At 40.7% G+C, this 12380-nt stretch overlaps 1 protein-coding gene across 4 annotated transcripts in view; it reads left to right on the top strand.

Moving 5' to 3' along the window:
* LOC133973181 (disheveled-associated activator of morphogenesis 1-like) overlaps positions 1 to 12380 on the top strand; it is a 49577-nt gene that overhangs the window by 15820 nt on the left and 21377 nt on the right. For all 4 annotated transcript variants that reach the window (XM_062410877.1, XM_062410879.1, XM_062410876.1 and 1 more), the window contains exon 2: positions 10516 to 10806. In XM_062410877.1, coding sequence (XP_062266861.1) covers positions 10621 to 10806 — 186 coding nt within the window. In that variant the 5' untranslated portion in view covers positions 10516 to 10620. The remainder of the gene's footprint in view (positions 1 to 10515; positions 10807 to 12380) is intronic.

Raw genomic sequence — 12380 nt, forward strand, 5'->3', positions numbered from 1 at the left:
TAGATTTGTCCCTGTAATCCTTAATGGTTTTGTTATTTGTTTTATGTGCGCTGAATTAGAGAGAAAATCCTATTTTCTCCCCTGTACACATCCCGAGCAGATTAAAAAGGAGGGTAATGTGCGGTGGAAGGGGCTTCTATTAAATCACCCACCCTCCCAGCTTGCACCGGTTACCCATCCCTTTGGTTGCCATAGCAACTGAGGAAGAGGTAGGGATTTTTTTTAAGGACAGGCTGCAGCTCAGAGTATCCAGGAAGAGGTTACAGCTCTCTCCAAAACCCATTATTGACAATTTGAGAGGTAGTCTGTGCATTCTGGACTAATATTTGACAGCTGTAGTTCACATAATGTTTACTGTGTCCCCCCGCCACGCCGAGGGAGGTCGTCATGAAGACTCTGCATCTCATGATGTTTTCAGCTGTAACCAATATCTTTAACGTTGTAAAAGTGCAGATGTAGGCTATAGAGCTCATTATATTTGATGATAGTGCTGATTCTCTTCCCTTTCTGCTACTAGTCAAGGCTTTATTGATTCTTTAGTTCGGTAACCCCCCAACCTTTCAGACAAATCTATGCAGCCCTGTCAGCAGAGCTAAAGTGCTCCCTCATTGACCAAACCAATCAGGGCTTAAAATGTGATCAGTTAAATTCATTTTAAACTAATTGCTATTGTTTATATTAAAGAGGATTTGTTTCATATTTAGTTAGATTTAGTCAATTTAGCTTTCAAATACAAACACTCTCACATTACTTAAGTTACCTTCTGTGGTAAAAGTTAATTAAATTATCTGATGATTCATTTAAGTCAATTTTCTCTTCGTAAATAGATTTTACTTGATGTCCCATTAAGGACAATATATAGCATCTGCTCACTTAATACAAATGTATTGGTTCATTTGATCAGAATCAGAGTTATTTATCCACTGTCAGTTTATTAACTACAGTAGATTTGTGTCAGCTAACTCCCAGTCTGGAGAAGCAGGCAGATGAGTAGCTGTATAGAAGCTGAGTCATGTGCTATTGAGGACACGGCCAGAAGCAAGACTGTATTTGAACCTACAGTATCACTTAAATGTTTGATATAGAGTATTTTTACTGCTATACTGCTATCTGATGGCCTTTTACCTTTGCTATTAAATGTTATCAAACAGTATACTTCTGTATTCTTTCCATCAGCTCACATACGATGTTCACTGTCTTATGCCACAACCATAGATCAACTGATTGAATTGCAAAGAGCTTCCCTTTTTTGAAGATCTGGTAGATTGCCTGTTCTGGTCTTAGTGGTATTTGCAACAGCTGCAGCGAGTTGCACTTAATATGGACAACATGATTACAACTCAGCAGTATATATATTATTCTAACCAGTCAGAAGCAATTACCTTAATGCTATGCTACAACATTAAATGTTGTTGGCTACGGTTGACACAGTAAAACAGTGGCTGTGGGTTTTCGTGATTCCAGCTAGGTTTGACTATAATCACTCAACACAAACATGATATGGTAACAGCCTACACAATTATGCAATATGATGTATCGAGAGCCAAATAACTTGGAGCATAGGCATCCTCTGATTCAGGAAAGGTCCTGAACTTGTGTTGTAACCAACTCCCACTCAGAGCAGCAGTAGCTCTGTGGGTCTGTGGGCGTGGGCTTCACAGTTCACACATCTGCACCACCAAGAAGCTTGGTCTCTTTCATGGGATCCAACTTGGCGTCCAATCCACAGAAGTTTCCCATCTGTCTCTTTCTTCATCTGCAGAGCTTTTTCTGAGCACTCAGAGGAGGTACTCCACACTGAACCAATGTTGCTGCCGCTGTCATAATCACTCATTTTTTAAATATGTTTTCTCTTCCACAAACCACTGGAGCTATGACTCAAATTGTTGTTCTGCGACTTAATACCGTGTGTGTCCTTATGCGTATAAATGTAGAAGTTCAGATGTTGAGAAAATATATAACAAATTGAAAGGGTTGTTTGATGGGTGGTGAAAATATTCAGAATGAGATGCAAGTTTTCTGAGTTGGCTAAAATATGTTTTCACTGCTGGCTCTGTCCACAGTAGTAAATGGCTCATCTTCTGTTCCGGTAAAGACAATGGCCAATATTTCTTATATAACTCCACTTAATCAGAACTACCTGTTAATGAATGTTTTCAATGGACACCTTGATGTTTTTTATCTAAACTCAAAGATAAGATTATATCTGTTTAGCTGTTGTTGTGAAATGCGGAAAACATCTTTGCTGTTATAACATGCTGCTCATTATTAGAAAGTAGCATAAGTACTCCTAATATTTCTAAACTTAACTCTTTTTTGGGGATTATTGCCAACAAAGTAAACCTGGATGAATAAAATGAAACCCTGCAGAGGTTGTTGTCGTATGTTTAACTGTTTCTTTCTTTGTCCCAAGTCTAAACTCCACCTGAAGGGTTGACCCGAGGAAGAATGCTAACATGTTAAAGAGTGGGGGGTTGGAGAGTCTATCTGCGGAACGGGTTTGACAACCTTGCCTGTGGAAAGAGCAGCAGCCCTTATAACCTGCTTTTTAATCTCTGTCCTCCCTACATTTCAGCCGCACACTCCCCAGTCGTACATAGACATATTTTTTAGCTTGTGCTATTGCCCATTCATGTAAGATTTAAAGGGAAATACCGCACTTTTTTGGGGGGGTGTGGAACATAGCAACGTTTTTACATAACATTTAGTTTTTTTATTGCTTTCAAATGCAGATAGGTCCAAAGTATGGACACCTCTATGGATCAGAGGAGTGTCTGTGCTGTCTGAAACAAGCAACTCTAATACGCAACTCATTTTTAAGTGTTACATTTAAAATAAACATATGGTGAGCTGCCATTAAGTGGACATTTTCCAGGCTTTTACATCATTGTGGTATCTATTACGGGAAAAAGAAAACTTGTAAAAAGCTGGAACGTACCACAAATTAGATTCACCCATGATTGAATCATTCCCAAGCAACACAACAGGGTTACTGACACACAATGCTGCTAACCCATTGTTTGTGAAATAATTTAGATACCTCCTAGACAAAACATGACGCCAGCTGAGATAATCGCAGATGAAACCTTTAGTGGGCAAGATACACCGTCAGTTAGTCAGCTTGTTTCACAGCCTTTATCTTTTCCGGTCTGATGTCCATTTTGACCTGATTATTTCCTTCGACTCATGATGACAGATGTAGATGGGGTCGAGATACTGAGGCTGTTCCTCAACTAATCAGTCATCACAGGCTGTGACGATAATACTGCTAAGATGAAGTGTGTGAAGACCACGAGGACAACAATTAAATTACCTCTTTGTGACGTGGCTAATGGAGCTCCCTGTCTTCAGCTACAGCAGACACTGCAGTCTTTGTGTGTTAGTAACTGAGCACACAGTTGTATTTAGGCTTGTAGTGCACCATTAAATGTAATGTTGAATGTTACCATTGTGATTACTTGTCTAATTACACGCACACAGACAAAATGTAGGAATTTTGTCCAATGTAGAGTTTAGCTATAATATGAAACACTTTTCATTCTCAACAGTTGTCATGATGATCTGGAAATTGGGCACAGCATTGGAGTGTAATATGGAATATTTGTCCCAAAAAAAGAACCCATAAAAGTTTTGGGTGGATCCGGACAAAGGGGCAGATCCAGGACTTTTTTACACTTTCTTTAACATTGCAACATGTGTAAGGATTTTTCGACATTTTCACTGATATCTATGATTATGTGCAATTTGGTGCAGTTTGACCATTTTGTTGAAGTCTACTGACTGCCCTTGTAGTTTGATTGATTGTTTTGTCTGTAAAGTTTGACAAAATACCCGTCATCGTTGTCAACAGCACGTGTGGAGATGTTTGTTTTGTCTGCTGCAAAGGACCAGAATGTTTGTTTTGCTTGAAAAATTGTAAATTCTACCGAGTACTTTTGGACTTGATGAAGTTGAAGTAGTTCACATTAAACTATACAAACTGATAGAATACATGCTTCCTTTGTGCTTGTCATTGCTGTTATCCCTTTCCTTGCATCGCTATATGTTAATCAAGTAACCTGAGATGCTCTGCAACAACTCCCTCAACCATGTGACAGTAACGCTCCAGAGCTAATGCCTTTGTCGTATCTTGACACATAATCCTGTAATGTAAATGCACATGAGCGCACACACTTACACACATCAGAGCCAAACAGCTCTGCTGCTTTCACACTGAAGTCAGTTATTACACCGGTTTTCAGCCGTCTGACTGGTCGCAGCTGAGAACTGATCGATCCTAATCTCCTCTTAACCTGCCAGTCAGCATTTCTATCATGGCCCAGTTATTTTCTAATGTGTGTCCAAGTCTGCGTTTGTTTACTCAATGTGTACTCGGGGCTCCATGAATTAATTGGCAGAACGAGCTATACATACTGTGTAGCTATACCACTGTGCCATTTGTACCATAGCTAAACCAGAGAAACGTAGACAATTTGAAACACCATATTTAACATGAAAAAAACTACCAAAGTTGTGATTAACATGGGTAATTGATGGATCTGTTCACTGGTAGTTAACAGCTACTTTGAGCAAAGGCATGAGTATACAGATTGGTCTTTCTTCGGAGAAATCTCTGTAATACACGTTCTACAGCTGCAGGGAGACATGGAGATGTTGTGGTGGTGAACTTATTCTCAGGTCAAAACAGGTTGAGTTTCACAAGTTAAGCAAGCAAATACTGGGCCGCTGATTGATTTTCAGCTGGTCAGACCATGCTCAGGCCGAGTGTTTTGATGGAGCGACTACCAATAGCCTTCCCTGTGGGACTCCTGGGTCTTTTGTTTGCAGCTTTTCAAATTGATCCAAAATAAATTACCAAGTGCAGCGTTCAACAATCATGGGGGTTTTCCAAAAGTCTGTAAGCCTCTTGAGTGAAGCACACTGCAATCCCCAAACCATGAACCATGACTCCAGTGGCTTTGTTCGACATAAGCACCCTCTTGTGCTGAACAATTTTCCTTTTCTTTTTTGGTCTGTGTGAGAAACACTGTAAATCCGGGTATTGGGATAGTGTAAAACTGCGTCGAGGTGCTTTGCATTGAAAGTACTATGATGACATCAACGCCAAATTGCACGTCTGATCCGTCCCAAATCCTAAATCAGAAAAGAAGATTAAACTTCTGTGCACCAAATGCCTTTCTGCTCCGCCTTTAACACAGCTGCAGCTACACACTAAATACCAAAGCAGTCAGTCAACAGTGGTTACATTTGTTTTATTCTACCTAAGTTTAAACATCTCATGACATTGTAGGACTTTCCCTCAGATGTTGACATCACTCAGTATATTCTGTCTTCCTGAGTTCGAGAAATTATGCAGTGGAAAGGGTTTGATAATAACGGTACCATAACACTTTATTGATTCCAAATTGTAAGAGGTATTTCGTTTTCTCTCTCAGTACAGAGGTCAGAGGTTAGGGTCAAGCGGCACAGTGTCTTAATTCCCACATTCTCATTCATGGTTTTCTCCATTGCCCTTGGCTCCAGTACTTCTCTGCTCAATTAGAAACATGACTGAACTGTTCGTCTGTATTTTGTCCCGGCCAACATCACAGAATGGCTTGTAATAAAGGCCATTATTAGCTTTAGATTTCAGAAATTAAAAGTAGAGCCAGAAACTGCTGAGAGATACCAGCTGGTGCAGAAGAAGGTATTTCACACATCTGCTTTCAATACTCCACTGTCCACTCTGTTCTCGCTCCAAGGTTGAATTCTGTTCCAAGTCAGGCACATGTCGGTCTATTAGCATTAGCTTGAAGCTGACCTGCCTGTGTTTACAAATTCAACACAAGGCAATGTATTTATGAGAGCAGTCATTTAACCACACAGTATAATCATGTTAATGTGGGCGTGGCTTTTAAGAAAAGCGTTTTTTTGGTTTATCTTAAGTTTGATACCCTGTTTCACATTTTTATTCATAACTTCATTATTATAATTATTATTGGGCTTTTAACCTTCTGAGATGGGACGTCCAAATAAAGTTGACAGACTTTAGTTTTTTTTTTATTTATACCACAATTTTTGTACTTTTATCATCTCTTATGGTTTATTGACTTACACATCCTTTTAGCGTAGGTTGGACAGAGTTAAGTTATATGAAGCTTTTGAAAATAATCCAAGAAATGACAAATACTAATGTAGGTACTGGTCAACATTTTCTACTACTTAATTCAAAGGGTTAAAGTTTATAAATATATCTCACATTTGTTCCATTACTTGTTTTACAATCTATGGTGAAATACCATTTAGCAAAAGGTATTATAAATTCAGAAAGAGAAAGAAAAGAGACTTTGGAAACAGCTAGAAGACAACAGCTTGATGAAAGGTGTCCGGTCGTCCGTTGAATCCGTACTCTGTTCTTTGTAACTCTTCACACATGTTCAGTAACGTGACCATCTCTCATCTGTGTTTATCTTATGATGCTCCTCTCAACTTCTGCCTTTTCTCCAGCGGACCTGGCAGTTCATGCAGGTCTACTTTGAGAGGTCTGAAGGGGCAGCGCACACAGGCTCACATTCACTTTTACAAACACTGGGATTCTTTTTACAGTCTGGCTTCACGCCAGGTCACCCGCCAAAACCACATGGTCAAGAAAACAACAAGGCTATCCAAGGATAGAAATCTCCTCCAGACAAAGAGTGAAGTGTTTGCGTGAACATGGGTGGGCGGGTTTAATTACTGGATGTGTACGAATAAAGAAGTACAAAAGAATCAGCCTTGTACTGAGAACAGCGGCCTAGTACGAAAGTCATGATGTTTCTCCTCTGCAGTCCAAGAGGGGATTTATGTTAATATAAACATCATTCATCATGATTATGTGGGAAAGTGCAGCTGTTATTTAGCATGGTTTTGCTGACTTTTAACATTTCTAACATGCCTAATGCAAAGATCATTCCTGGAAGTAGACATCAATTCTACTGACTTTTACTGCGTCAGGCGATAAGGCCTCACTTTGACAGGTTGAGTTGTACATGAACTGCAGTGCATTGTACTCCGTGTTGCCTCTCTTTGAGAGCAGGTGACCGTGGAAGGTGCTGCTGTTTGGCTGTTGTTCAGGGTCACTGGGCTCACCTGGCTATGAGAGGAATGTCCTCATGTTCCAACAGGCCCGGGTTATGTTGGCAACCTTGACCGTCTGACAGACAACCTCCGGGGGTTATTGCCGGGAGGTCTCAGGTCTCACAGGTTAACAATTACAGCACAAGCACAAAGTCCTCCCATTGAATAGGGCTGCACGTTCATACCGTAAACCTTCCCCTGTCTCTTTGCCGCTACGGTTGGCTTCTTTGCACACCTCCCCACATGACCGAGCCCTGACACATCCAGGTTCCTGTTGCTGGACGGAGACCAACGCTGTCCCATTCTGTCTCGGGGGTTTATACAAAGTTTATAGCTCGCTTTAGCTAATGGAAAGGATGGGCGGCTTTGTGGACTAATATGGTCAAATAGGGCTTTGAATCGCTTCTTCCCTTCATACTAGAATAGATGGCGAGCGTGAAGCCGAACGTCTGCTGCTGAGGCCTCTGGTAGTCTATTTGGAAAAGTCAAGGATGTGTCAAAATAAATACACTGTGTGTGTATTTCACGAGTGAGCTGCTGTGTATTTTATCCCACGTTTGGCCATTTGCCCTCAGGCACCTTGTATATGTAATGTAGTATAAGCTTTTTCATTGACTGGACATTGTATATATTAAGACTTTTGCTGTCCTTGTTGGAAAAAGACTGATTCTTTTAGTGATGAAACAAATGTGGCAATTGTCAGTTTTGTTTGACAATTTACTGGTTTGTTAGCCCCCATGTGTCAGATCAAATAGATGATCACATAGTTTACCTGGAGATGGCCACTTAAATGGTAGCTTTCCTTTCAGTGTTTTTTAGGATTCTCATCTGTTGGTTAGTGTTGGTGTATCAGAAGAGGCCAAAACAGATCAAAGAAGTTCTTAGGGTGTATAATATTACGAATGAGTAAATATTTCTAGATTTTCTCGTGGTTTTAAAAACTCCCAAGGGCTGTGACAGATTTAAAAAGTACAGTTGCTGGATAGAGGGAACACAGATGAACCAAAGAAATAGCTTAAATAAGACAGTGATGGCATCAGGTTTTATTTAGTTCGACCACAAAATTTACTTTGTATGGTTTGACTCTATTTAGACAACGTTGCCACAGGAAATGTCCTCATTTTCCCTTCTAGAGGAACATCAAGTAGACGAGGGACGTGACCTGACCAGGTTGGATTTAGAAATTCATCATGTTGCAATATGATGCATTCTTTCTGGGCAAAGCCTCTGTCTTAAAGGAAATCATTGGGAAAGGTCAAATAAGCGTGGTTATGTTAGGCCACAAGGAAAAGACATCCAGAAATTCTTGCAGGTCAGCACAGCCTCTGTGGTTTATGATGCTTGGCGTCACAACACTGGTCACAGCAGGGATGGAGACTGTAGGGCTGTTTTTGTGACATGCTGACAACAGTGTCCTCGTGGACATCTTTATTCCCCTCACAAGCAGAGAAGTCTTGTTTGCATACTTATTATTCCTGCTTGGATGTGAGCCAACAGGTCGGATAACACGCTCTGCAGTTGCCTCCTCTCCATTACACAATATGTTTGTATGGATCAGTAGTTTGTTGCAAATCAGACCTGCATTTGTTTTCAGTAGTGAGGTTTGAAGACTGCCTTGTCTCAAAAGCTAAGGTTTCAGGTTTTAGCTTTAGCAGCAAACTAAGCTGACCGTGTTTGGATTGTTGTAACCAGAGGACCAACTGTTCCACACACAGCTCTATCTGATCCCAGGTCAGACTACAATGGGCCTTAGTAGACCACATACCTCTGCCAAGGCCAAACAATCCCATACATGATTATGTAGATTGTATTGAGAAATAAATACACAGAAAGAAGTGGTATAAAAAACAAAATTATTGATTTGTCATAGAACTTATGAGGATGAGAATAAATCCCTGGATCCATGCCTTTATCTGCAGTCCCACCTACATTTTTAGAACCCTTCCATAACGAAGTTTTGTGGATGTCGTGGCAAATCTACAGTAACTTACCTGCATACGAATGCAGATAAATTCATAGCTGTAAACTAATGCATTCAGTCAATGTGTTACGCCTCTTTGCTCTCTACGAAGAACGTTTACCTGCAGGCAACGGGATTGGTCAAACTAGAAGTGGAAACCAGAAGAATTGAGGCCCCAAACACTTGTCCCTCGCCTACAGATTCTGCATATTCACAAGCAGAATTTGTTTATAGACATAAATGAACCAATAGCAACAAGTCATTTCATTTAAAAAGGTTATAGATTGACAATAGAAAACAATAAGCCAGAGGATCAATAGGATTCATAATTTGGGGACCTTGAATGTCTGTCGAACAATTTCTCAACAATCCACATAGATGTTGAAATATTTAATCTGAACCAAAGTTGTGGAGCAAGCAGCACACTGACATTACCATCCTGAGAGCCCCACCCTTATCATGGCTAAAAACAAACCAAAACATATCCTGAAGCATCTGGGAAACCTACCGAAATGCCAATGTTGTTGCTCGGTGGATCTTCATCTGTCACGCCAAAAACTTTTGGTAATGTACTCAACCCTCCTCAGCAATGCTGCTCATTTATGACAGCTGATCTCTATGTTATTCTGTGACTTGGAGGTGGGGCCAAATGTGCTATAGTTCAACAGGATTGCACACATTTCTTGCATTACCAGTTAAATTACAGCTGCTGCAGAACAAACCCAATGGGAGATGGGGGCCTCCAGGAGAGAAAAAGCCTGGCGATGCTGGTTATTAGGCTGATTGAGGGCAGTTTATTGATTCCAAATGTTGTAAATATCATTTCACAACTTCCACGCTTTCTTACAAGACACCACTGGGCTCATAGAAGAACTGCTTTTGCTCTTTAAGATGGACCAAGCCGGTCTCTAAAACAACAAAAAGCCAGACACACCTCTTGCTTCAGCTTCTGTAAAGGCCTCCCTAATCATTACTTATTAGGTCTTGAGGGTAAAGCTGAACACGAAGCAAAAGGGAGATGAAAAGGTCTGAATACTCTAATCCAGGCAAATTATAGTCTCCACTTCAAACATCACGCCCTCACAGGACACTATTGTATTAATGATGTCATTAAATCTCACTGATACAGTGCCCTATAGTTTGCCTTAAAAAATTATCACCCTGCATCATTAACCATTACCAGAGGAAAGGCCCCATACAGCTTGTCCCCAAGGTGGTTATTGAGAGTTTTCAGATTTTGTCTCAGAGAGCAGAAAGTATTGTGCATTGTGTTTCGTAGCATTCAAATTGATTAGTCTTATTTTTATGGATCTCATTATCTTCTATTGTTTATCTGTGCCTGGGAAAACTCTGCTTCTGTATTTACATTTCTCTGAATGCCAGTTTAAAATCACAAACTTAAGCGGTGAAGATTTTGGTTTATGCTGCAAACTGATCATGTCCCTCCCCTGTGTCTGCAGTACTCTCTGACGGAGGCCAAACTCTGAGGTGGAGGAGGCTGTAACGAGGCCCTGAGGGAGCCTCCCACCCTCCCTGCCCTTACCAGGTGGAAGCATCGGACAGCCATGGCTCCCCGGAAGCGCGGCGGTGGTGGGCGCGGGGGTCTCTCCTTCATCTTCTGCTGCTTTAACAGCAATGACCACCCGGAGATCACTTACAGGCTGCGGGAGGACTTTGCCCTACAGGCCATGGAGCCAGCGCTGCCGATGCCAGGATATGATGAGCTGGACGGCATGTTCTCCGAGTTGGTGGTAAGATGTACCAAGAAAATAATTTTATAATTTATTATTTTATTTAATATTTTTTAAACTTGACTAAAAGAACAGTGAAGTGATTGTGCTAATGAGGATTGTATGTGTAGCTAATGCACCATGTAGAGTCAAAGAGCTCCGTTGTACTAAAAAGTATTAAAAACTCATACATTGGTCACACTGTATCACATGTTTACAACTTTGTGACCTTCAGTATATTGAGCATGGACGTTATAGTTTATTCTCAGTCAATCTTATGTGTTCACTAGAGTCCCAAGTGTGTAATAATTCATTGCTGGAGATATCATCATTCTTTCAGATGAGAACAATATCCATTAATGAACAAAGTCATTCATTTGGATGATTCGGTTGTTTTTTCAAAGTGTATCCTTCTCTTGCTAGCTTCTTAAGGATTGCCAACCCTGTCTTAATCTCAGATACACTTTACATATGATAAACCAAACCTGCTGTCCAATTAAAGAAGGAAAGAAGATATCAACATACATATTCAAATACTGACAAACGTTGGACTTGATTTACAAGGGATTTCCAATATTTGTGTTCAACAGACATTTCAACATTTGATCAAACTCTGTAGATTTCTTTGAAATGATTCTGTTTAGATGGATATGTGGAGGGATACCTCATCCCTTCAGGGACATTCAGTTGTCGAGTAGCTCAAACAATTGTAGTTGCAAACCGACAGATATTAATTCGCATGGATAAATACACCATCAATTACACAAAATTAAAACGCTGTTACATTCCAAGACATCCACAAATGAGCCGTCACTTCCTCACAGTCTACTCCACATTGTGGGTAACGGGGCCAGGCTGCTATTCTTTCTCTGTCTTATTGTCACTTCCAATTTGTTGTGCTCTCATGTCTCTCCTGGCCCCATTCTCCTCTCCCATGGTCGCCACAGTAATCTAAGCATGACATTTTTGCACATCAATAGACCTCATTCAGGGGCTCTTAATGTCTCGGCCTCCTCCATTTGCTAATTGCTTGTTTTTGTCTACCGCCCTTTTATGGAGACATAATTGAGTAAGTTGAGTGTGACAACAAGGAGGCTTTTCAGTTGCTCTGTTACTGAAAGAAATCAGCCACGTGCTTTTTCTTTTGGCCCAGCGTGAGCCACCATGTGCGTGCATAATTGGAATGGCTTTGCAGGAAAAAAACTTGTGTCAGGGACGGGGTTGTGGCCATCTGGTCGGTAACGATCACGTAAAGCCGACCTTTAAACTTGAGCCTTACTTCCAAAAACGTGTAAGTCAAGGTTAAGGCCCCCCCCCCCATCTTGAATTCAGAGCGACAGAGCTGAAAACCAAAAAGAACTGAGACAATTTGTGACAAAATTAAATCACAAAACGATTTAATTATGAAAAGAATAAAATAACAGATAGATCGACAAACAGATGGTCAGATGGATGGATAAACGGATGAATGGATAGCTGGACAGGTAGATTGCTAGATGGATGCATGGATGGGTGGATGGGTGGATAGATCGACAGATAAATAGATGCCCTTTTCCTCACTCAGTGCTTCTGAGTGAGTATGTGGACTTAATTTA

This window comes from Platichthys flesus, chromosome 18 (genome assembly GCF_949316205.1).
Source record: "Platichthys flesus chromosome 18, fPlaFle2.1, whole genome shotgun sequence".
NCBI lineage: Eukaryota > Metazoa > Chordata > Actinopteri > Pleuronectiformes > Pleuronectidae > Platichthys > Platichthys flesus.